This window comes from Thalia democratica, chromosome 6 (assembly GCF_965202585.1).
Source record: "Thalia democratica chromosome 6, ktThaDemo2.hap1.1, whole genome shotgun sequence".
NCBI classification, from domain to species: domain Eukaryota; kingdom Metazoa; phylum Chordata; class Thaliacea; order Salpida; family Salpidae; genus Thalia; species Thalia democratica.
This window is the reverse complement of record NC_139170.1, coordinates 5,146,268-5,173,554: the sequence shown is the minus strand read 5'-3', so window position 1 is coordinate 5,173,554 and position 27,287 is coordinate 5,146,268. Positions and strand designations below refer to the sequence as shown.

General features: G+C 29.4%; 1 protein-coding gene across 1 annotated transcript; it reads right to left on the bottom strand.

Moving 5' to 3' along the window:
• Positions 1-12,654: 12,654 nt before the first annotated feature.
• Positions 12,655-26,561, bottom strand: LOC145837743 (protein fem-1 homolog A-like). The gene is made up of 7 exons (XM_082945179.1): positions 26,436-26,561; positions 24,344-24,536; positions 20,538-20,730; positions 16,569-16,748; positions 15,604-15,810; positions 14,923-15,117; positions 12,655-14,365 (listed from the first exon to the last, which is right to left on the bottom strand). Exons 1-7 carry the CDS (start codon positions 26,526-26,528, stop codon positions 13,402-13,404), a joined length of 2,025 nt encoding a protein of 674 aa, XP_082801305.1. The 5' UTR covers positions 26,529-26,561; the 3' UTR covers positions 12,655-13,401.
• Between the last annotated feature and the right edge of the window lie 726 nt (positions 26,562-27,287).

Here is a 27,287-nt window from a genome sequence, read left to right as displayed (position 1 = left end):
TATAGCACTAAAACTAGAATTTTAAAGTTTTATGATATAAGAAAATTATAAATTTAAATTTATAAGAAACTTTATATAGTTGTTTGCTTTAACTAAAAAAGTAAATTGAAATTAAAAAAAAAATTTGAAAAAACCTATAAATATAAACGAAATTCAAAAGTTTTAAGTCTAAATTCAGATACTTAAGGTCCTTAATTTCTAGCTTAAACCGCCAGCAATTTTTTAACAAACTAAACCAATAACAGCCTCTTCATCAACATCAAACGTCGGCCTCATCATTGGTTGCATCCTTGCCGGTCTAGTCGTCCTAGGACTCATTTTGATGGTTGTTCGAAAGATTAAAAATAACCATGGGTCAGTTTTTTTGTTATCACTTTTTTCTTTGTCTTCGAACTAAAGTTGTTGTATTTTTTGTCACTGCCACAGTGAATTCGTACTGATCTAATCTAAAATTATTTTACAGCAACTGTTTAAAGAAACAGAGCAACTTAGTTTCAGTGTGAAGTTTTAACAAAAATTAATATTCTAATTTTATTATTATCATTATTCTATTGTTTATTGTACAAAATTGGACTTAAGCACCAAAACCTGAGCCACTTAAACAAGAAAAACAAGAAAAAGAATAAAAACAAAATAAGTTCATATTCAACACTTTATGATAAAAAATAGACATAAGCAAAAAGTTAAAAAAGAATAAATTTATAAAGTACAAGTCAGTAATTTATACTCATTTGTTTAATTTAAAAAGCTATAACTAAGTAAATAAAAAAATAAATAAATGCACATCTTAAAAAAAGTACAACCAAATAGATGATTTTTCAGAAGCATTTTATAAAAGACATAACATATTTGTAGCAAAAATAAAAAAAGTAAACAAACAGTAGAGTGCATCTGTTTTCCCGACCTTGAAATTTCGCAAAGTTTAATTTTTTGACGTTGGGAAATCACAAAAAGACCGCACAAAAAAAAATAGCTTTCTAGTTTTAAGCCTAGTGGAGCAAATTACTTTTGAATGTCGGTATATTTGTTAAGGGGAAAAAAAACTATTTCACTAGAAAATTATTTTCTCCTACGATTTTTGAGATAGTTATCTGAAACATTAAGAAAATATTCCTTGCCATATTTAGAAAGTTCTGTGTAAACAAGTTGAAAAAAACAAAAAAATTATTAAAAAAATTTAAAGAATAATAAATTTTCGTTCGTTGTTTTTGCATAAAACTAGAAAGCTAATTTTTTTTGTGCGATCTATTTTTGTGATTTCCCAACGAATATTTAATACGCGTTTTAAGTAATTATTATTTTTTCAATAGCTCAAGTTTCGTACTTAAAAACAAATTAACATAAACACAACCAAAAAGCAAAAACTCACTACACGTAGTAACATAAATCTAAATTAAACAGGCAAAAGTATCCGTCGGAAAACGACGTCGACATCAAAGTCCCTGTGACGTCACCAAGGTATGGAAATGACGTCACCGCGCAACAAGGAAGGGGGATCCACACAAAGACAGCAGGTTTCTCCTACACCGCACAACATGAAGACCAAAGGTGAGTGAAAGTTTGTTTGAACAAATATAACGATTGAGCATGTGCAGTTAGTGAGAAAGTAAACTAATTGAAAGATAGAGTAACTGTGACGTAACAGATAGCTTTATTGTTTACGATCGTTTAACTGCTTTTGCAGATTAAAAAAAAAAAATAGTCATTAATGTAATATCAATAGATATAATTTCTTTAATTATGCCGTAAATTAATCGGCCGTAAAAAATCATATATAGTTTTCGTTCATAAAAAATTAGTTTTTAACACTGTTGCAATCACTTTACTGCAACAAAGTATTTAATTGTTAGTTACTGAAGCGTTAAAGTTTAATTTATTTTTCAACTTTGACGTTAAATCAGTATTTTAGTAGAAAGTTTAATTGCAGTACTGTATAAATAAAGTTTTATGAGTAGTTGGAACTAAACTAATTACTACGTATTTCTTATAAATTCTTTACAACCTTATTTACTAATCTATATTTTTGTACCATCTGCTATAGGTTTCCAGACAATTCCAGATGTTAAAGATCCAAAATGAAAAATTGTATGATAGTAATTTTAAATAAAATATATTAGTCGATGAACATAGTATTTTTTTTTTAGTTATTAGATAATTTTAATCTTAGCAACTATTATTTTTCTTATCTTAATTTACTCTAAAAGTTTAACAAACTTCATTATAAAGGGTTTTTACAATTTACAAAAACATAATAAATGGTTTAAACAAGTTGAAGGTAATAATTAATTTGCAGAAGACTAGTAAAAAACAAGCTAGACCAATATTATACACATGATAGTAAAGAAGTTTTATCAAAAATACAATATTTGAAAATTTTACTCTGAGTAGAAGCTTATAAAACTATCAATCTGAAAGTCTTTTTATATATATTTTTTCTATTAATGTGTAGTTCTACTTGCTTAGGAACAGTCTTAATTTAAACCCCAATTTTACCACAGTTTAGGCATTCTTTAATTCATTTGTCTTTTTGCTTTATGAAATAGCTAATGAAGTTGACCAACAATTAAATTATATCAATTTAAGAGCTTCAAATAAAGTTGCAATTTTAGTAATTAACTATATATAAAGTTGTGATTATTATAGTCATAAAATAGTTTTTTTAAGTTTTATTTCATACCAAATAAATAATTTTTTAGTCAAGCAGAAGCATAACTTTTATGAAATTACTAATTAGTTTTTTCAATCAAGAACTTTGAATTTCTTGATTTTTATCTTATGTTTAAATGTAACAATTTAACATATAAACATTAATTCTCGAAAAGTTTTTCTCAAATATCTTAATAAACTCATTAGAGTTAGCTAAGAACTGTCTTTGTAATCTCATTTGAGCTTTAACGACTGTTGTGGCAAATACTTTAATTGAAGTTGAAGAAGTTTTCATTAAAATTTTTCATTCTATTCATTAAAAAAGCAATTTTCAATCTTTTTTCTTTTCAAAAAGTCATAAAAACTACAACGACAGTTTAATAGCTAGTAATTACTTGATTACAAAAAAACTTTTTGGCTTAAATTTTTATAGATATAGAAGTTTATTTTATTGCTAAGTTTACAAACTGATTTTTTAACTTTTTAATAGCTGCAAAATATAAAAAAGCAAGTCTAAAGCTAGACTTTAAGATAGAAATTACACTCACCCAGTTCCGTATTTATCAACTATACAAACCAAAAGATTTTTTTTTTTTTATTTTACTCCTAGTTGTATTTGTTATACTTATTTAGATTTTTCTGAATAAAGTATTCAACTTTTAAACTTAAAAAATATAAAGCGTATTTAAACATTTTAAACTAAAATATTTGGTCAATAGATTTTGCTGCTACTTGTATAATAAGCCTAGTCAAAACTTGTAAAAAAATAAACATAAGAAGTAATCAAAATGGTACTTGCCAAAATATTTTTCAAGCATCTGTTTTTTTTTTATTAGTATCACGAGAGACTGTTTAATGCAAAACAAATAGAAAAGGTCAACAAAAAGATAAAAGTTTAATACTTTTCAACTAAAGATAGGGGTTTTTACAAGTAAAAAAGTTTCTAATTAATAGCTTTTGCGCGCACCACGATTAAAATAAATATTACTGCAAAAGTTAAAAAGCGAAATTACAGTTAAACGATCTACACGTTACTTTTTACTTAAACCAAATTAAGAATAAAAAGATCATTTTTGTTTGACGCAAGTTGTAAACGTTTTCTAAAGTACTTTATACTTTTTCTCAACAACCAGTGACGTCAGCAGAGAGCTTGATCAACGTACCGAGACGAACGCTGACGTCACAATAGAAAAAAGTGGCGACAACGCAAAAGTTAGTGAAAGGCGTGACGAAGAAAGGCGGCTGAGTTGCGACAAAACTGTCGATGACACTGATGGCACCGTTGACAAAAAAGTCCGCGAGGAAAAGAGGAGAGGGACGAGGTTTAGCTGCGAAGAGGAGAGAGACGATTTGTCTGACGTCACCGTCTATGTGACGTCAGACGGAGAAATCGTCTCTCTCCACGCGGCAGACGAAGATAACGTTGCAAGTAAGGATTTGGAAATCGTCTTGAATGAAATCAGCCGAAACATCGCGGATGAAGAGAAAAAATACGAGGAAAAAAAGAAGACAAGCAGAGACGAAAAATCTCCACTCGCATCTTTTGAGAAAGAGACAAGGTCTCCTACTTCACTTTCCACTGTCCCTGTGAGGTCACCTTCTTCTTCAATGAGATCTGCTCAACCCAGACGGCTTGTGACGTCACATGGACAATTTATGACGTCATCTCGAAATTACACGATGCCACCCTTGCATTTTTACAGCAAAAAGCAGTCTCGGTTCTTTAGATTTTTTGGTAAGAAACGAAGACGTAACCCACCAATACCGAGACCTCAACTATATCACCAACCAACACGAAGACCTCAATGTCCCCCGCATTTCCGATCTCGTCAACTTTCGATTGAACCGCCCGCCAGATCTCGTCCAGCCCGTCGCTGCGAGGCCGCCGAGAAGCGCGATGTCGGCCGGACGGAAAGAGGCGGTGGCGGAAGAGAGAAGGAAAGCGATCGGTCGGGGTGGCAGGGTTACGATGTGCGGGGGAGAGTAGCGAGGTTCAAGTTGCGAGCTGATTTACAAAAATCTCCCGGCACTTCGCCCGTGAGAGGACGCCGACGTATTGCCCACCGTTTCAGACACGAAGAAGCTGAACCGCACAACGCTCAAGTGACCGGTCTGGAACGAGACGGTGTTCAGTTCGGAGGGAGAAGAGAGTTTGACCGATCATCAGGACGGTACTCCCCCCGAAGTGAGTCTGATCGATCTCCGGAGCCTCCTCCGCACAACTTTCGGGAACTCCCTGCACGAAGCTCACCTCCAAGGTCGCCACTTCGAAGGCAACAAGGAGGGTGGGAGAGGGGCGGTAATCCACGAAGAAGGTTTCACCACTAGGAGGAGCCGGAAGAATGGAGAAACAAACTTGCCAGATGATGCATTGACTATCGACACATAAAACTTGTTGTGTTTAATCACTTGGCTTTTAAAAGCGTTTAGTTTTTTTAATTTCAAACTTTTATGCACTTTTTTGAAACTCTAAAAAAAAACTTACTTTGACACAGCTTTTAAAACTGCTCACGCAAGTTTTTTATAAAACTTGTAATACTTTATAAAATTAACTTAAGATCAAAGTTTGTCAATTTTTTTATTAATAGCTGTATATCAACTGCAACAAACAATTTATTGTAAATATCTGTGGAACTCTTTTTATCTTGTATATATTGTTATAAAATACCTTATTTAGGCTTAAGAAAAATACTTTTTAAATTTCTACAGCTTTTAAGAGATTTTTAAATTTTCTTCAAATTACTTCTTGAAAATATATTAATGAGGATTTAATATAAATTTGCTTTCGATTAAATTTTTTTATAACTATTATTGTTTTAGCAATTACGTTTTCTTATTTTAAACAAAACAGTAGTGTTAATATTTAAAAACTTAAAAATTTTTTTAATCACAAAATATTTTGATATTTTCATTTAATAACTTTTACTTCAGTTTTCATTACAATATATAAAAAATCATTTTAATATATATTTTAAGTTTTTTAAATCACTGCTTACACTTCTCTGATTTCAAGCAAATGCTTTCCTTTTTATTAAAAAATAATACAGTTTGTACAAGTTTTCACTGTTTTGTTTATAAGCACATTGTACTAAGAATATAAGTTTATTGTTTTCTAAATTTTTCAGAGTTTTTTGTTTTTCTACGTTGTTAGTTTTTCTTTCCATGTACATCACAATTTCAATCACTATATTTCTGTTTCACCTTTGTGCACTTTTTTTTTTGAGATGTTTATTTTTTACTTAGATAAAAAAAACAATTGTTTTTGTTTTTCTATGTTAATAGTATTTCTTAGATTGAAACTAAATTACAATATAGCCAGATTGTCTATGCAACTTATCTTATTTTAAATATCGTTTTACTTTAAAATTGGATAAAGCTAAAACAAAACATAAAATCAAACTACTAAGAAAAACATTTATTTTTAAACGAATTTTAATAAACTGTTTAGAGTTTTATTATACTTTATTTGGTTGTGTTAATTTACATTTCTTAAGATTTATTAGTAAGTTGTTATACTGATAGTAACTTTTTAAAAACAAAACATTATTTAGTATATACATTGTGTATTAAATGATAAAAAAGCGTTCAAAAAATTTGGTCTTAAGACCTGGTGTACGAAAAAACATTTCGGATATCGAGTCGTACACCACATGCTTTCAACAATTTTATACGAGCTAATAAATTATAGTTCTTTCAAATATGAACTTTAAAATCTTAAGAAATAACACAACCAATAAAATGATAGAAAGCAAAGAAAAATTAAACGAAAACTAACTAATTTATGTGTTTACTTAAGAAAGTTTTATTCACAATGTATTTCATAACTTGTCTAATAAGATAAAAATGAAAATACAGTTTCAGCCTAAAACTCAAAAGACTAAACTCAGATATAAATAACATTTCTAGACTTAAAAACTTAACTAAAACTTAAATTATAAAACGAGATAAATAATACTAACAGCAGACTTTAAAATACTTTTTAAATAAGGTAAAATTGTAAAAAGCTGAATTACTTTTTCGCTGAATTTGATCAAAATTTTATGTTAAAAGTTTAATTTTTTTTCTTAATTGATTGAAACACTAAAAGAAGTTAATACTTAAACAAAAAAATATAAATCGAATATTATTTTTTTTTACTATATAGAGAAGTGAATTGGACCATAAACTCAATTTAACTTTTATAAATAATGGTATAAAAAAAGTACTGTAACATTTATACGCTACTCACTTAATAAGAAAAAAAAAACCAACAAAAATAAAATAAAGCAATAACAATGAATAATAACTACAACAAAAAAATATTATCTATTTTTGTTCTTCTGAATACTTTTTTAAGCCCAAAAAGTAACTATAAAGAAGTGAGTAATATTTGCAAACATAAAAAAAGAAAAGTATTTTTAGGTTTCCTCAGAAAGTTAGATTAATTTATTATAAGTTTACTTTAGATAGTAGTCTCAGCTTACCATTTATTTATATACTTAACTCGCTGTTAAAAAGTACATTTATCACTAAATTTGTATATGGGCATACTAGAGAAATAAATAAATATTTATAAAGAAGTTTGTAGAAATTCTTAAGTTAGTTAAAAAAGTAATCTTAATAAATAATCTAAATAATAGCCCGATAGAAAATGTTTTAATTTAGACTGAATCACTGTGATTGTAACCAAACAAAGCGACTTTTGAACTAAATTTTTTTTTGTAATAGCTGACAATTATTATCAACTCCTAAACAAAAGTGAATTAACCAGAAGCAAAGATCACTTACGACCTTCATAAACACTACTTAACAAATAGTTTTTAAGTTTATCCTAGAACTTTCCAAAATGACTTTGATTTTTTAAACATAATGGCTCGGTCCATAGTTTACTACCTTAGTAAGCTAGCAATCTGTCACTACTCTTGTTGTTGAATCTAAGTAGAAAATAATTTGATTCGAAACACCTCGTATGATAATTATGGATATTTTTAACACTTTTAATATAAAAATTAAAGCTAGCTGGTAAAAAATTGTTGTATTTAGACATAAAGAGACCTAATTTGTATAAATACAGACTTTCAACATTTAATTTTTTTTTTCGGTTTTTAATTTTTAACACTATCACTATATTTCTTATAATTTAAGCATAGTGCATGTATGCATATAAATAAAAATTGGTTAAAAAACGATTGAAATAACTGACACAATTCTTTAAATTGAAACACTGGGCAAGATATCTTTCGTTTTTGAAAAAAAAACATTCTCAGTTCAGTAAAAGAATATTTACTTATTGAAAATATAATAAAACTTTAGCTTTGTTGAGTATGAATTTATTTATCATACAAGCATAAATATACTTTTGATACTTATCTTGTAACTCCAATTATTTTTTTTTACTACTCAAAAGACTACTATCAATAAGACTTTTGTAACGATTTCAACAGAAATATTTACAATGTAATAAGTAGTAACTCTAAATATAATTAAGATGTTTGAAAAGATGGTTGTCTAACATTCAAAATGGATTTCTTCAAAAACTACTAGTAAATGTGAGACAGCGATGATGCTTAACTGTTTACTTTAATTAAAAAAAAACTTTTGTCATTAAATTAATACTGAAAAGGCATTAAATAGTAATAATATTTTTCCAGATCTTTGTATAAGTAAGATAGCTTTTAAAAAAAATCATTGTTTGTTTATAAAAATAGGTTAAAGTACTAATTCTAAGTTCCAAAGTTTTACTAAATCTATGACAAAATACATTAAAAACTTTTAATGTTATAATTTACCTTAAAGTAAACTTGCAATGAAATATTCAGACATAAACTAAACATTTAACTTAAACGACAAAACTAGAAAAAGTTACTCACAATAGTTAAAGCTTTTTAAAGGTTAGTTATAAATATGTTTTACGATAAAAAAAAATTAAAATAGGTTTGCTGTAATATAATAGCACAATATTATACTTTTAGTCCTTAATTGAACCATAATAGTTAGCATAATAGCTCCAACAAGCTTATTTGTACACAAGATTATTGAGATCATTATCGGTCAGTATGTTTATTACTAAAAATAAGACTTATGATTTTAAAACAAAATTTTTACTTAATTCTTAATGTTTAAATATCAAAAGTCTATTACAATACTCCAAAGCTACCCTAAAAATTGCAAGATAGTATACTGTAAAACAGTTACGTCATAATAGTATAAGGTAGATTTATACTTTGAAGACATTATTATGCAAACTAAGTTTCGATCAAAGACCTCGTAAGTGCTTAAATAAAAAATCCAAAAAGATATGTTACAGTCATGAAAAAAAAATTAAATAAAAACAATGTTACTTAAAAAACAATACATTTGGAAACTTTAATATATTGGCAAAGCCTAAAACCAACAAAGTATTTACAGTACTTGCATACTAGAAAAAGTCGCGATTGCCAAAGCCGACAAAAGGGATAACTTAAATAAACGGTACAAACTTTTCTATTCCTGCCCTCACTTCACAAAACTACACTAATTAAGTTGTTCGTAATATTGGTTTTATGCATGCTCTTAAAAATTTTAATGTAGCTACTATTTTCTGGAAACTAAATGTTTTTATAATAAGCCTCCAAGAAAAATTTCAAAGATTCATAGTTATAACAAGTATATAACTCTTGAAATTTTCGATAGTTAATTCACAATCAAAATTAGCTCCATATGAATGTTTCTTAACTTAAAGCTCGTTTACTACTATTAACTACTTTTTTTTTAAGCAATGATTATTTTGAAAACTCAATAGAAAAAAAGAAGCCTACACATAGGTTATTCTTATTATTTTTGTTATTATTTTGATTTTTAAATTTAACTAAAATTTAAGAGCTTTACCATAAATCAACCTCAATATTAAAATTTAATTTGTTTTGGTTTTTAAGTAAAAATTTGTTTCTATTTAATTGTTTAAAAACTACTTTCCATGACTGTTACATACCTTTTTAAATTTTTTATATAAGGAATGACGAGGTCATTGACTGAAACTTAGTTTGCATAATAAAGTCTTGAAAGTAATAATATATAATATCTCCTCTAGCAGTTGAGATCTCTTTATTTGTTTTTTAAAAATCAAACATAAAATATTATAAGGTGTTCCAAATTTACCGTTTTTTTTTTATTCTGTTGTTTACTCAGTAAATTTAGTCTTAAAAGAATGCAATACTAAACTATTCCAATATCCAAGTAACAATTTTACATGTAAGTTTATCTAATAGTTTTTATACTTCAATATTTTAATAGCTCGACTAAGTTCATCTATGTTACCACAATTCGAGATTCAATTGTTTTGTTTTTACCTTTGATAAAGTTTTGATTTCAGTTTTTATAAATGAAATGGCCTACTGGGCAAAAGTTAATTATTAAAATTTTTAAAGAGTCTGTGTAATAAAATCTCGTTAATGGGATAACAGTAGCTTTAAAATTACTAACCTTTGGTTTGTAAAATTAAGTACATACTTTAAAATTTGTTGCTAGGCTTGGATTCTTTACTATTTGAAGTTTAAAAAGTTTGAAATAAAAGCTATTAAAGCAAATAAACATAGCATAAAAAGTCAAAAACCGTTAGTGTCAAAAACTATTTTCACAATGCAAAAGAGGTAGTCATTTAATTAAAAACTGACCATTAACTCAAACAAGAATAAAATGTAAAATTTAGGTGGCTAATAATAATAATAATAAAAACTCTAAACACGCCAGAGATCTTTTAAAGACAGTAACTATGTCTAAAAATTCATGGCTGTAAACAAAATCTCATATTTTCATTTACAAGCCTAAAATTTATAATTGGTTTAGTTGACTATTTTGGAATCGTAAAATCCAATAGGGTTAGCGCGGCACCTGAAAAAAAAAAAAATTTTGGTAAAGTTTAGTAAATTTTTCCAGCGTGGGAAATCAGATATAAAGGTATTCCTAATAAAAGCGGTTAAACAAATTGAGCTGATGAAATCTTTACTTTGATAACTTCAATAAAGTAAAAGAGAGAAAGTCTTTATTTTACAAGTTAGTTTCATTTGTAGAATATAAATTAGGTTTTTATCATAAAACTACACCAAGATTATATTGTTTTTTACAGTTGTTTTTAAATAAGCTTATATTTCTATAAGTGCAATAAAATATTGGTAATTAAATTTAATTATAGTTGATTTGATAATATTCGACTAACAATAATAAATAAAATGCTATATTTGTGCAAAAAAAGTTAGTAGTTGAATAGCTTCTTTATAAACAAAGCAAAAAAAAAATCTGTAATTTATTTTCTCCCACAGTTTTCAAGAAATAATTTTTAAATTTTAAAGTTTTGGAGTTACTTGTGGTGTACAACTCGGTAACCGAAAGGTTCCTTTGTACACCAGGTCCTTAGACCAAATTTTTCGATCGCTTTTTTATCGTTCAGTAAACAATAACAATTAATCAATAAAAAACAGTTTTTTTTTTTTTAAAGTTCAATAACTTAAATAAGTTTAAAAATTACTAATATAAAAACAAGCTCTTTAAAATCATCACTTTGAAGGGACATATTTTTGGGATTGTTATTACTTTTTTAATTTCAGATGTAACTACTAACTTAACAAATCTTTCATCAAACTGTCGGTAAGTTTCATTCAAATGCTTCTTATATCTTTTAAAACCTTCGAAATCGGCAGTATTTGATTTTTTTGGTTTTAAACTGAAAGAGATGACAGGATTTAAATAAAGCTTGGAGAAGTTCTTACAGCATTGCAAATCATCAGTGAACGGCAAAGAAACAGAACTGAAAACAACTATGCCTTCTCTGCCTAAAAACCACTGAAAACACTGTTTAAAACAGCTTTGAAAGCTTATTTGTACTCCATGAAGAGAAAAACATCATCAAGTTATAGTCTTTCGGGCGAGCAAAAAACCGGTAGAGGCAAGTTGAAGGCACGCAAGGAAATATTGCTCGTCAGCAAGTTTTATTCTTGCACTTCCCTTTAGGTGATTCTTGGATTTCATTTTCAGATGCAGATTCATTAGTGAACCTGATAAAAAGGTCCGCGCAGGCGTCTTGGCAAAACAAACGTGTTTTAAGCTGTTGACTTCCTTAAAGACTACAGGCTACTTGTAGCTATTAAAAAACTATATCATAACAGTTTATTAAAAAAAGAGTCTGTTTTAACAAATATTGTTTGTGAATGTTTAAACTCTATGAACTTAAAACATATTTACAATCGAAATCATTTTAACAAGGTAATTAACAGTTTCTTCAATTGTCAGACAAAACCGGACTGCATCTGAAAACCTTCTAGTGAACTCGTACGAAATTTTTAACCCAACATTTGTTTGCATTTGGAAAAATATTCGTCGGTTTCTGTCTCAGGAAAATATAACAAGCTTTGAGGAGTTTCTTCGTTAAAAACTAACTCTGAAGCAATTATGGCTGAAGAGTTTGCGAGGGAAGTGATTACCCTTTTTAAAATTGGAACTGTGTCATGAGCATTTACGTTTTTGACACCCCAATACAGCGTACAACTTGGGTAATTCTAAAAGCGCTTTTGTAAGCCAATTTTTAGGCAAGCTTGTAAACAGCTGCTTTTAGAATTAGTTTTCCGTTCTCTAGAAGTATAAAAATCAAAGGTTGCTGATATTGAAATGTTCAAAAGAGTTGAGAAATTGTTAAATTGAAATTGACAACAGTTTGAAGAACGATTTGTTAAGTTAATTAAATCTGAGAATTCGTATTAAATTTGTTTTATTTTGAGGGTATTTATTTTCTTTGTGGCTTTTACATTAAGTTATGTATTTTAATAAACAAGTTATTCCAGATGTTAAGTTTTTAAATCAAAATAAATATTTTCAATGTGTTACTTGTTTATGGAAACAATTTATCAAAATTTTATAAGTTTTTTTTTACTTTTGCGATTTTCTCAATTTTAGTCTTACTTTTCTACTCAAAATATTTATAAACTGCCGATTTATGGTAGTTACTAAAATTTGGTAAGTTTTACAAAATGTATAAAAACTAAAAAGCGAATTATTAAAATCAGTTTAATAACATCTTGTAGTAACTATGAAGATATACATAATTGATAAAGTGCAAAAAGTCGAAATATAAAGAACTTTTTTCAAACAAAAAAAATGTTTTTTCATTTTATATTTCAGATTAATAATCTGAAACACCTACAGAACTATTGATAAAACATTTTGTTGTTAAGCACAGAACACAGAGCTCAATTATAAACTTTTCTGTTGAGAACTTTCAAGTAGGAATAAAACAGTTGAAATCAGCGTTGACTTTTTTGCTTAAAAAAGTTGCCACGAAATGATTATTACGAAACCAAGGTTGTATTCTGAAAGGCGTGTGAAATTATAGTAGCACAATAACATTGCAAAAACCGAGTTTAAAAATAAAGCAAAAACAGTTTGAAACGTTCCTGTGAAACATCACATCATCACGCCAACAGTGAGCGTATCAGCACCCGAGAACATTTCAGAGAAAAAAGCAGAAGTTTGCCGAACACTAAGGCAGGTACTAAAAGGATTGATGTTCCGAGAGACTCAGTCCTAAAAACATGATGCAGAATTGAAAACGTGAAACGCGGGGTTTCCCCTTTGGCGGCCGCCTTAGCAAGTCAGGGGGCAGCAAGCTGCAAAGGAGCCGGGGGTATAATTAGAAATTAGGGGTAAAGTTTCACAACAAACTTGAAACCCACACCGGATATTCTGGGCATTGAACGATTGTTTTTAATTTTTCTGAAAAATATATGAAAACGAGTTTGGGGAAAGCCCCTAGTGCTTTTCCATCTCGAACTTGAAAGCCCCCAGCTTTCTCTCCAACTCCGCCGCGGACACCTTCCCCTCCTCCACCATCCCTCTCACCCTCCTCGCGGCCAGGCACTTGAGCTTCCGGTGCTTCACCCGCAGCCCCGCCACCCACTTCCGGCCCGGTGATTCCCCGGTGACGTAGTCGAGCGGCGTCCTCTGAAGCTCGTCGGCGTAATCGACGTGCGCCCCGCCCACCCCCACCAACAGCTCGAACAGCTTCTCGGGGTTCTGCCGCTTGGCGGCGCAGTGCAGCGCGGTCTGCCTCCGGCGGTCGGTCCTGTCGGGATCGAAGCCGGCCTTGAGCAGGCAGCGCACGGTGGCGTCGCAGTCCGGGCGCAGGTGGTAGCTCCTGCGGGCCGAGGTGAAGGCGGAGTGGTGGGGGGGCGAGCAGGCCAGGTGGAGCAGACTCCTGCCCTCGTGGTCTGTCACGTGCCTGATCCTGCGCAGCTCCTCCTCCAAACCCTCCTCCGAGCTCGAGTCCTCCTCCGTCTCGTTGTAGATGCCGACCAGGTTGAGCGTTATGCGCAGGAGGCGGTTCACCCCGGCCAGCTTCTTCGCGCTCGACGCGTCCGCTTGCGCGCCCGAAGACCTCGGCTGCTCGTGAACGGCGCAGTGGACCTGGTCGCGCGGCTCGTACTGCACCTCCGACTGCACTTCCGGCTGGCACGGCGACTCCCCTTTCAGCACCTCCTCCACGCAGTCGCGCACCAGGCTGAGGACGAGGTCGCGGCCGAGGCGGAAGGGGAAATCCCCTTGGGACCTCCTCCACAGCAGGAAGTGGAAGAGCTCGCAGAAGGAGAGCAGGCTGCTGATGGCGAGCATGTTGCTGCCTCCGGTGGCCATCTTCTTCTGCATCTTGAGCGCGCACCCCCACAGTTCGATGCACTTGCCGAAGTTGCCGCAGTCGGCCAGCACCGCGCCCCTGTACCTGTTGGTTCGAAAGTTTTGTTTAAAAAGTGCTTGTTACGTCATAATCATGTTGATTTGAGAAAAAAAATTTAAGTTATCTATTGTAGTGATAATACTGATATGAATTACTTAAAAATCAAATCTTTAAAAGTGAGCTCTGAATCATCACTGATTTTTTAAATATTTTGTTCAACAAGTATTTGTTACGTCATAACCAAAGTTGAGATGCTTCGCGCCGTCAATAACAAATAAAAAATTGCCACACAACCATGAACAACAGCATCCGACACGACCTAAGGCCGGTTTCGTCCTTGTTAGGACTCGTCAGGCAGGCATAGTCGCAAGACGAGTCCTAACAAGGACGAAACCGGCCTTAGGTCGTCTCGGATGCTGTTGTTGATGGTGATATGGTAATTTTTTTGTTTATTTATTATTGATAGCGCGGAACATCTCAACTTTGGATATGACGTAACAAGTACTTGTTAAAGGTGTGGTAAAGTTCATTACTTATCAATTCGTCTGAAACATACTGCATGAAACATAACTATTTCTTTGTAACAAATCTCATATTCTCACCTGATGTAGTAGGTGGTGTCTGCGTGCTTGCAACCGAGGACCCTCTCTCTCACCTTGAGCGCCAGCATGCGGATCTTGTCAAAGTCGTAGCTGATCTCCTCCAGCTCCTCCTTCGTCCTTGGCTCCCCCTCCATCTCGTAGATGCGCCCGCCCTCGAAAAAATCGTGGGCCTCCAGCGGCACTCCGTAGTGCTTCCTGCGAAATTAAGATTTTCTTTATATATTTGGTTTTTATTGTTGTTGAACAGTGAACTGGTAATCAATTAGCAAAGGGGACGATAACTTTTTATGTCAAGGGGCGATTATTAAAATGAGTTGAGGAAGCACTGGACTTGTTTAAAGGATCTTTAAAATATTGTAGGTCATCTTAAACTTGTTAGAGGCTACAAAAAACCTTGAAAAAATTTTAAAGTAAAAGGAAGATTTATACACTTTTTGATAAAAACTTTCAAGTTGTTTTTTATCAGCAAGAAGCACATTAGCTATAAACAAAAGTAAAAAAAAATATTATGAACTGCTGAACTGCGAAACAAATAAGCAATACCACTCCTATCATAAGGAGTTAATAAATAAGGCGGGGATAAAAGTAAACAAGCTACTAACTAGCAAAACAGCAATTTTAAAACTTCTGCCAAGATAAATCACATTTTAGAAAACGATTCTGAATTTTGTGACGACTCACCTGACGACGAACGACAGCTTGAGGTACTCCAGCGCCTTCTCGAACTTGTCGGGCTTGTTGGCGTCTATGTGGTGGGCGAACAGAAGCTCGTACGCCCACACCTTGTACTTGGGGGACACCCGGGGCATCAGGTAGCGGACCAGGTCGTCGTTGCACGCCATGGCAGCCGTCATGATCGGCGTCACGTCGTTCACATCCTTTTCCATCCTGGTGAATGTTTGATAAATTAAACAAAAGTTAGTATGGTTATCATGTTTATATTTTTGTTACGTGTTATCACGTCCTTTTCCATCCTGAAATTATATAGATGTTGTTTGGCACCCAAAATTTTTTTTTTCCTTACAGTTTTTTTTTTTTACATTATTTGATTGAAAAAAGTTTGGTTATATGACAATTCAAATTCCGACGATTCAAATTGTTAAAATAATATATAAAAGACTATATCTCAAAAAGTAATACGACTTGAAAAAAATAAAAAATACATATACATAATACATAAATGTATACAAACCACTTTTTCTTTTTCGCAATATCTTAAATATTTTCTAAGATATTTCAAAATTAGTGAAAACAACTAAGTATTAGTTTTATTAATTTAAAAAAAAAAAAAACAATACATCTTTAAAAAGCAAACAACTGACTTGGCGCCGTACTGAAAGAGCAGTTTGGTGATGGAGACCTCATATAATTATTTTGAAAAATTTTACTAAAAAGCAATAAAAAAAAAACCTTTTAAAATAATATAATACAAATTTTTTAAAGATGTTTGGCGATGTTAACTTCATGTAATTACTTTGAAAAATTTTCTAAAAAAAAACTTTAAAATTAATAAAAAACAAACAACTGACTTAACGATTGAAACGTCATATAATTATTTTTAAAGTATTTCATTAAAAAACAATAAGAAAAAGAAAATAATACAATTAATAATTTTGTTGATAATATTCTTCAAACAAACAACTGACTTGGCGCCGTACTGGAAGAGCAGCTTGGCGATTGTGACGTCACCGTTCTCGGCGCAGTCGTGCAGCGCGGTGTTCCTCTTCGCGCTTCTCCTGTTCACCATCGCCCCCTCCTCCAACAACCGCTTGACTATTCGGAGGTGGCCCTTGAAGCACGAGATCATCAGGCACGTGTGAGAGTGGCTGCGTGAAATTTTATTGAGTTATATTATTGTTTAAATCAGTGGTCGGCACAGTGTACACTGGTGCACACTAGTGTACACTAACTTTTTTTTAGGGTGCACGAAATTTCAGGGTACATTAAACTCATTTAGGGGTGCACGAAATTTTGAGATTACAAAAAAAATACATAGAGTTAGAGTAAGTATGTTGTGAATATTTAACAAAGTAATGGCTGCATGGTTGAAATTTTACTGAGTTAATAGTATATTAATTTTTAAATAGTGAAGAAATTATCAAATAAGTTTGAAGCAAAAAACTTGAACTGATTAACTGAAGATTTTCCCAGGATTAACTGATAAACTGTGTGAATTTTATTTGAAAATAATGAGATGTTGTTGTTTTACTGTTCAAAATATAGGTTTAATCGTTTGCTAACAAAAGATCCTAGTGAAACAAGTTCACTGGAATATAAATAAAAACAAATTATACAGTAATTTTCCTTTTATTGTACCAACATGTGTTGATTCGTTGACACACAGAAACATATGCTGGTACAATAAAGGAAGATAACTGTATAATTGATCTTTATTTTATTGTTGTTTTAGTAAGTTTGTAGTAAAGTGCGTCAAGTAAAGCTGATTGAGTGAAGATTTTTAAATAAGCTGTTAAACCGTGAAATGTAAATCGCTTGTGAAATTGGCTTGTTTAAAATATACTATCTTAAATGAATATAAACGGTCTGTAAAGATAATAAAGAATATGATAAATTACGATACAATGGCAAGTGTGCGAAAGATTTTACTTATTCAAATTTTAATTATGTGATGCTGTTGTTTGAAATTTTCAAACAAACCAATAGAGTTTATTTGTAACGAAGCTAAAGATAATCGAAGACTTTTTTAATTTGGCTGCTATTTTAACAAACTTTTTTTCAAAATTTCTCAAATTCTAGGTTTTTCCAGGTTTTTTCAGCTTAAATTTTCAAATTCCAGTTTTTTCCGGGATTCTAGGTTTTTTGGCAACCCTGAATAAAGTTTATTTGTAATAAAGTGCGTAGCTAAATAAAGATAATTTATTTAGCTGTTAAACTTTTTATTGATTAAAATTGAATGAAGTTTGTTATAAAGCTGTCATTAGTTAAATTGCTTTTTTTTAAATTAGCTGTAAAGTGCTACTCACTTATTTAATTAAATTAATTTATTTATAAATAATGAGCGGTCTGTAAATATGATAATGAATATAATAAATTACGATTCAATTACCTATACAAATTGAATTAAACCATTTCTTACATTTTAACTCTTAGCACTTGAATTTTTTTAGTTAACAGACACATTTTGAATGATAATTTTTAGCTCTTAATCGTTTACTTTTAGACAATTTTTAATACAGCTATTTTGAATTTTTGTTAACAAATTAAATCATGAAACAAAAAATGCAAAACTTGAAACTTAAAACAATATGAATGATAATTTCAAAATTTTTTCAAAATTATTTGTTGCGCTTTACTTAATTATTGTTAAATTTTTAATCTTAACATTTTGAAATTTATTAATATACACACATCCACTTTTAAACAGGGTTACCACTCTTTGAGGCGGAAAACTGCCTGAGTGAACAAAAACTTAGCCTGAATAAATAGATAAGTTATTGTTATTTGCGGAAAACTAAAGAAAGCTACTCTTAAACAAAATTAACAATAATCAAAAGGAAACATTGCCTTTAAGAAAAAATAATAATTAAAGCCAAAAAAATAGCCTGATATTTTGGTTGAATCAAACTAGTCTTAGTTGGCCGGAGTTTTTATTATTTTAAACCAGCATGAGTCATCTCGAGTAGCCGTAGTGTGGTAACTTTTCAGAAGATACTTTTCAGCTGACTCTTTATCTGCGTTGAACAAATAACACACTTCAACAGTTTATTTTTTCAAGTTTTAGATTTGAAAAGTAAAAACCAAAAACATAGAGAAACTAAATTTTTCGTTTTGCAGTTTAAATGTGCAAAACAAAAACCCAGTAAAACTGTGTCATTACTTTAAAACAGAGAAACGTGCATCAGACTATTAAACTAAGTATTCGATCATCCGGACATGTTGGGCAAGATTTTTCTGTAAACATGTCCAGATAGGCTTTTTTCGGAAAACTTCAAAAAAAATGTTTTCATAAAACAACTTACTGCTGTATATCATTCAACGCATAATAAATAATGAATTATGCTCGACTGAAACTGTCCGGATAAGTGAATAATTGCAAACTATTGATATATATTCTAATGTATTGTATGGATGTCAAATACCAAAAAACAATTATAGAACATTTGATTACTTTGTAGCTGTTATTTATAAAGTTTTAGAAAGTTTTAAAGGTAGCCTTTTAGAAAGCCTGTTCTCGTCGAAACCATGCAAACTATAAATAAAATTGAAGGCTTTTCTCAACAACATTTCAGGTGCATTTGAAACGAATTTTAGTTTTAACATCACAAGAAGTATTATAAATAGCTTAGCGCGATTCAAAACAAATAAGAAAAATCACGTTTGCTTGAAAAAAGCAAGCATGAAATCACTTTGTTATATAAAAAATTTAATCAATTCACTTTGCTTTTATAAAAGAAATCAATTTTACTTTAAAATTGTAGCTTAATATTATAAAAGCTTTTTTTAATGTTGAATCTGTTTGTTTTGTAACAGAATGCTGTTTTTAAACTCATATCATAAAAAGTATTATTCACACCTGCATCTATTGTGTAACAGTTACGCAGGAAGCTTCGACGTGCAATTTGCAAATTTAATATTAACAGCTAATAAATTGGACTTTTTACGTAACAAAAAATATTTTTTTAAATAAGAAAAAATCTATTACGTTGTCTATGTAATCTAATTATCTTTAAATGTGATGAAAATTTTCTTTATGAAGATAGTAGTTAATGGCTTAATAAAATTTATGGTTAAAACCATAAAAACAATACTAATAGTTGTAACAATGTAATGATAATAGAGTTTAACTAAAAACATTTTTCATTTACTTTCAAAAGTTATTTTATCTTACAAAAAACTCAAAAAGAATCAGCTTGCCAGCAGTAATAATTTTGTATGAAAAAACGTTTTACTACGAAAATTAAAACGATAGTGTTAAACAGTTCAAAAAAATGAATCAACAAGCAACGCAGACCGAACAAGTTGGAAATTTAATTATTCTATAGATAGGATGCTCTCCCCTGTCTATCATAAATATAGTGTTCCTTTAAGTTGATTTCATTTACTTTTAAACAAATAACTTTTAAACATCCGGGTATGTTTGCGTATCCTACCTTCAGAAAATAACGAGCGATAAAACCAACTCTCATGTAATTTGCACTGATGTAACAACGAACAATTGTATTTATCATGAGTACAAGTTTTTTCAATTTTTTTTTAGGTTTTCCAAATTTCTTCCAGGTTTTTAAAAGGTTTCCAGGTAAAGTGGCAACCCTGTATTTATTACAAGTTTTTTATGAGCACAAAAACAGCTCTTGGGAATTTCAAACAATTAACTTTTTTAGGAAAGGCAGTTACACACTCGTATATCCGACAACAAGTAATTATAACCAACCGGTATAACCTCGTACATCCGACAACAAGTAATCAAAACCAACCGGTATAACCTCGTATATCCGACAACAAGTAAGTAATCAAAACCAACCGGTATAACCTCGTATATCCGACAACAAGTAATCAAAACCAACCGGTATAACCTCGTATATCCGACAACAAGTAAGTAATCAAAACCAACCGGTATAACCTCGTATATCCGACAACAAGTAACCAAAACCAACCGGTTGGCGATCTCGATGTCGGAGCCCTTCTCGATGAGGTAGGAGACGATGTCGAGGTGTCCGTCGAAGCAGGCGGCCCGCATCGGGGTCGAGTTGGTCAGGGTGGTCGAGTTGACGTCCGCCCCAGCCTCCACCAGGTACTTGACCACGTCCAGGTGACCTGTGGCCGCCGCGCACCACAGCGCAGACGCTCCTGTGAAAATAAGTAATTTTTATGTTAATTTTTTGCAAGTTTTTAACCATCTACAGCTGATTAAGTAAAAGTACGATGCAGATGTTCCTTTAAAAATAATAATTTTTATCAGGATTATTGTGATCACTTTTATCAAATAAGTTTTAATAAAAATTAAAATGCTTATTTTTATTCAGTTTTTTTATCTTATAACCGCGCAATGCTGTGAAATCAAAAACCAAATTTTCTGCTAGTTTTAATTTTAACTAAAAGCAAACTGTTTCTTTTTTTTATAACTCGTTGATTTTTATTGCCGCGATACAGGTTGCTCGTGTCAGTATTATACAAACTAATATGTTATATGGAATACAAGTTTGTATCTCAGCAGAACAGAATGTTAATTTCGGCCGGAAAATAAACGCACGTGTTTTCAAGTGCTCCTGAGAAATTATTTTATTTGCCTAATTTATTCTTTGTGAACCACAATGTGTGATTAATATCGTTCATTAAACTAATTTGCTACAACTTTTACTACTTTTAAGTATACATTTGCTTACTGCAGGGCTCCTATTTTTTTCATTTTCGTGTGAATCGATATTTTAGTTAATGTTAAAAATGATTAAATTAAAAATATACTGAGTTACTGTTTCAAATTAAATTTTCTTTAAGTTTTAAGTATAAAGCAAAAAAAATATGAACAGCTGAAAAGTCTGCTTTTGCTAACTACAATGTTCATGCTCCTGGAAAGAAAACTTTTAATTTAATTAGTTCAATTTCAGTTATTTTTCAATCACTAGAAAATTTTATGCTCAAAGTAGCTTTTGTACATATGATATTACAATAATGTTGAAATATAAAAAAAGAATTAAATTTCTTATTAAACTGGTTTTGTTCATTTAGCTGCTGGAAATTTTTATTTTTCTTAAATCATACTTTACCAGCTTTTAAGTTAATACCTCAGCCTAATAAAAGTATATCTATAACTGAAAAGTCTGCACTGTCTATTTACAAACTTGAGGCTATTAGGTATGGTAACACAAAAAAGAATGTAAATATGTACTTAACTGAAAAACAAACTAATAACTTGAATAAAATTAAAAACTTGAAATAACAATTAAAAGAATAAATTATAATTAAATTTTTTGGAAGCTTTTTTCTAGCTTTGGAATTTTTTTTATTACTTTTGTTCAAAGTTTCATTAAATAACTTAAGCTAAACAAATGTTGCTACTCATTTCATTGTCTATCTAAATTTTCTAAGTTGGCATAAAGTTTACTACTTAAGGCAATTATTTAACAAATTTCTATAATACTAGCTTTAAATATAGTTAAAATCTAATTTTAAATAATATCATTCTTATCATATTGGTAAATTGGTGTAAAAAAAAACTAAAATCAATTAGTAAAGACATAAAATATGAAAATTTGAAATGACCATATCTGCTGAAAACTTACTTGCTTAAAGCAAGTTTAACTTATTAACAACTATAACCCAAGTTGAAATAATCTAAAACAGTGTTGTTTTTATGTCTAAAGCATGAAAAATATAAATTTATAGATTTAATAGTTTTTATATTTATTTATTACATAAAGGTGACAAGTACTTAAAACACTCATTCACAGTAATTTTAAAGCAAAAGTTTAAAGAATCAGTTTTTTTTTAACCTTATAGAAGGGCTTACAAAAAAACACAATGATTAAACAAAAAAATGATTGTAAAAGTTGTAGCTTACAAGAAAAAAGTTATGGTATAATTGATAAAAAATTACTACAGTTTTTTTATTCAAAACAGGATGAGTTACATACTATTGTTTACCATTACTATTTAAGTGCTCAATGTGTTTAAAACAACACAATAAGCACTTTACTCGAACAATTGTCAAATATTTGCGTTTCAAAGACCACACTCAACACATTGCATGCAATAATAACAAAATTAAACTTTTAATTTAAAACAGTTTTTACATTTGTCAAAGAGCACTTGTCATTTGTTTGATTTTAAACTTAATTACTTTGCTTTCATTTTAAAATATAACGTTAATAATGAGTATAACATTTACAAACTCAATTTTTTTTATTTAAAAACATAAACAAAATTGAGCTCAAACTGGTTGAATTAATAATTAAATTTACAATTTGCCACACAGAGCACACGCGCACATAGCTTCGAGCACAATAATATCAAAGCTATTTTCCACACATAACTTTAAACATGACAATGTAGCATTGAAATGACGTAAACGTTTTAAATACGTCCGAATTCGTGATTGAAACTTGGCTTTGTGTATGTGTATTATATGCACGTTACTTAACAAAATTGAACGTAAAAGTCTTCGAAGTTTAAGTATTTTTTATAGTAGAACCTTTCTAAAGAGTTGTATTGAAAATAAAAAGATATAGAGAGTTACAAACTGATGGTTAAAATTTTTTTAAATATTTTTTTTATGAACCAACTCAACCACAAACCGAAATATTTAACTTTGCAGGTTTATGTATAAGGTGAATTGCAACGTCATTATTTTTTTATAATATCAAACAATAAAAAAAACTGCTTTATGGGCTTAGTAACAATATCTAGAAAAAAATTAATAAACATAAAAATTATTAGTTTATTTATTAAAAATAAATGTCGTAATTCCTTTTCAAATAAACATAACAACATAAATTCAGATTAAGCAGGTAAAAAAATATATTAATATTAATAGAATTAAACTTTATAATTTAGTTTGACTTTACATAACTTTAAACTTTTGTAAGTTATTTTCTTTGAAAAATCAATTTATACTTCAAAGACTTCCAAATTCCATATAAACACATTAGAAAACATTAATCTATCTAAATAATGACTGATTTATTTATTTTGCTTAGCTTTGTGTTACAATCAATGATATTAAATAATTTCTAAAAGAACATTTATTTAAATATTTTTGATAACATATTTGACAACTTTTTAAACTTATTTTTAAACTAGTTTATATTAGTCTAAAATAGCAATTCTACTAATTACCAAACATACGTAATTAAATGAAATTATCTAATTTTAAAGACATGTAGCTATAGTACTTATTAAGTCATTTTGTAGTTTTTAAAAATTTTAGAACAAAGTTTGTTTTTAAGGTAAAAGAAAACTTGAAACAATATATTAAAACAACTTGTGTAAGAAATAAATTTCTAATTCAACTAATATAGACTTTGTTAGCATATATAGTGTGGCTTCGTAATAAAATTTGAATATAAAAGCTTCTATAGAAGTCATTGCAGTATTAATAAAACTTTAAAATAAATTTAAAAAAAATAGTTTGTTTTGAAAAATATTTGATTCAAATAAAATTTAAAAATTTTCAAAAAAAAATTGAAGAAAACATATGCACATAAAAATTACTGTTGAATAAGTATTTTTTGAGTCTTAATAAAAATCAATATAATTTTTGTTGATTTATAATATCAATAAACATTTGCATACAATTAATAAAATTTTGAAAACTTAAGGATTAACTTACTATAAGATCTTTGCATTTTACTCAGCCAACAAACCAAAACAGAAAAATTGATATCTACCACTCACCTTCAATGGGCTCAAAATTAAAAACAAACCACAAACTTTAATTAATTAAATTAAAAACTTCACCACTCACCTTCGATGAGCTCGCCGTCGAACGTGACGGGGCCGCACTTGGTGAAATCGGCGTGGCAGCGGGTGACGAGGTGGTCGACCACGGGCAGGTTTCCGGCCCTGGAGGCCAGGATGAGGGCCGTGGACCGGTCCTCGCTGTCGTCGACCAGCTTCTTCATTTGCACCGGGTCCAACTTCTTCGGGTTCAGTATTTTCTGGAGAAACACAGATTTTTAATGTAAATATGACTGATAAAAGTGAAAATTTTTGCAATCGGTTATATATACAAGAAAACACTTAAAGATGAGTTTACAACAATTGCTAATTATATTAGTAAAAATAATTATTTGTTAACTTTATTAAATAGCTAATTAAACATTATGTAATTTTTACAGAACAAACAACAATTAGAATTTAACCTAACCTTATTCACGTTTACAACCCTAGTTATGTGTACAAAATATTTTCATTGTTCTATTTAGTTGTGTCATTTTTGTTGATTAGTTTATACTTGATTTAAAGTTATTATTTTTAGTTTTATTAAAGCTATACAATTTAGAATAAAACTAATAGGTCAATAACACTGAAGGACATTGTTGGATATCATTTGTGCAAAAATAAAAAAAAACATTGTTTGATTTAAATTAGCAGAATAAATAGGTAGAAACTGAAGGTGTGAACTTGATACTAACTTAAAATTAAATTCATTACACGTTTGTGCAAATTGTTTTAACCTTGTGAAATTATAAATCAGGCGTATACTTACATTAGTATACTTCAATCACAAATATATGTTTTTCTAAAAAAGTATTGTTATTAAAACTATTTTCAAAACAAAAAATTTCAACAACACAAAATAGAATTTTAAACGTATTTAATGTTTGAAAAAGTATACTTCTGAGATTAAACATTTCTATTTAGTAAAATTGTAAAACATAGTTTTTCTTCACCTAAGATTGTTTTAAAACAATGTGAAAAAATATTTAGTTTTAATGTACATTCTTTTTTGTAAGTCTTTAATGTATAAAAGCTTATAAAATGTAAACATTAAATGAAGATAAATATGTTTAACATATTACATCAATCGATACAAATACAGCTGAAACATGAAAACTCAAGCTTCTCAAGATTATTTAGAAAAACTAAGAACCTGTTTTAAAGGATTGCCTATCGTTCTAAAGTTGAAACTTTAATCTATTATTTTTCAATCTTTTATTAGCTTAGTTAGAACAGATAAACTATAAACTTATAAAAAGTATTAGTAGTTCGTAACAAATATAATTATATAAGCTATTCAATTTAAAACACAACAAATACTTAATTAAAACAAACTTCAAATGGATTTAAATAAAAAAGAAAAGTTAATCAGCTTTTTTTAATGAAATTAAGTTTTGTAAAATCATTTAATTTAATTAATCATCTATAATATAAAAAAAAGAACAAAAAATCAGTATATGTAGAAATCTTTATTAGCTCTATTTTAAAGCATATTTTTTAAAGGTCTTTGACAAAAAATACTGAATTAATCAAAGCATTTTTATTGTTTACCAAAAAACATTATTTACTTTTTAAAAACCTTGAAAATGAAACCATTAAAAAATTCTTCAATATATTCAATTTTAATTAACAACAATCTTAGCTTTATAATAACATTAAGTTTGAAGAAAATCTGTAATAGTATTTATATTTGTCTTTAATATAATAAATTAAGTCACAACTTAATTTTTAGCAATAAAAGAGCTACTTTATATAAATGCACTGGTTTTTCAACTATTTTACTAGAATAACAAACTAATTAATGTTTAATGGACGTAACATTTATACTTTCAGATTAATATTTATGACTATTGTAGTATATGGTAAACTTTTAGGCTTAAAATTGTTATTCACCTTACAAAACATACACATAAACAAAAAAACTAGAACACTGAACAATAGATTGAACTTAAAGTTCTAAAGAGTATCTGGTATACATAATAAAACAACTTGTGAAAAAAAAAATTATCTAAAGACACTTAAATACTCATATACAACAAAAAAACGGTTACACATATAACATTATTGAACTATTACTATACATCACTTAAAACAAAACTGTTAGTATTTTTTATTACCTTTAAAGAATTCAAAGATGACACGTCTTTTGACTTGCAGATATTAAATACTTCATTTTGTAGCCTTGTGAAATCTAATTCAGATTCGTCCATAATTTTCTGTATAGCTTTTGCTTATAATTTGACTAAAAATAACAAATTTAAATAAAATTGATTTCAAAAAAAGAATCAAAAACACTTTACAAAGTAAGATGCTAACAGGTATTTTGAATTTATATTAATAAGAAAACTTATATATATATATATATATATATATCAATAGACAGTGAAGTTAAAACATATACTAAAAATTTATATAACAAATCTTCATCTAAAATGTTTTTTATGTAAATAATTAGTAATATCTACATCCATTTTGAAGCTAATTGTTTTTAATGATTACATTTATGTTAAGCAAAAACATAATCAAAAACTAAAATACAAAATAAAATTAGTTATTAAACATCTGAAACAAATAAACTTTTTTTAATTTTACTGGTTTTATCTTTAAACAACATTTTTTTTAATCTAATCAGTTTACACAAAAAAATACTCCTATAACAACAAATTTTAATTTGAAAGTTGTTTGTGCTTTCAGAAAATACTAAATCTTTTAAACAATTATGGTGCGTAGCAGGGAGTAGCTTGAATAAAAATTCAGCCTTTTAACTTTCTTAATACAGTATTTCTATATTATGAATTTATTATTTTGTTAAAAGGTTGTTTCTTTTGTTTTACACAATTAAAACTAAAAAAACAAACAAGAGGTACTACGGTAAAAAAATTAAAATTCCTCACATTTGTTCAAGCTGGTGTGTAGTAACAACTGGTTGTAACAAACCAAAGCTGACTATTCTTTACTTTGTATATTTC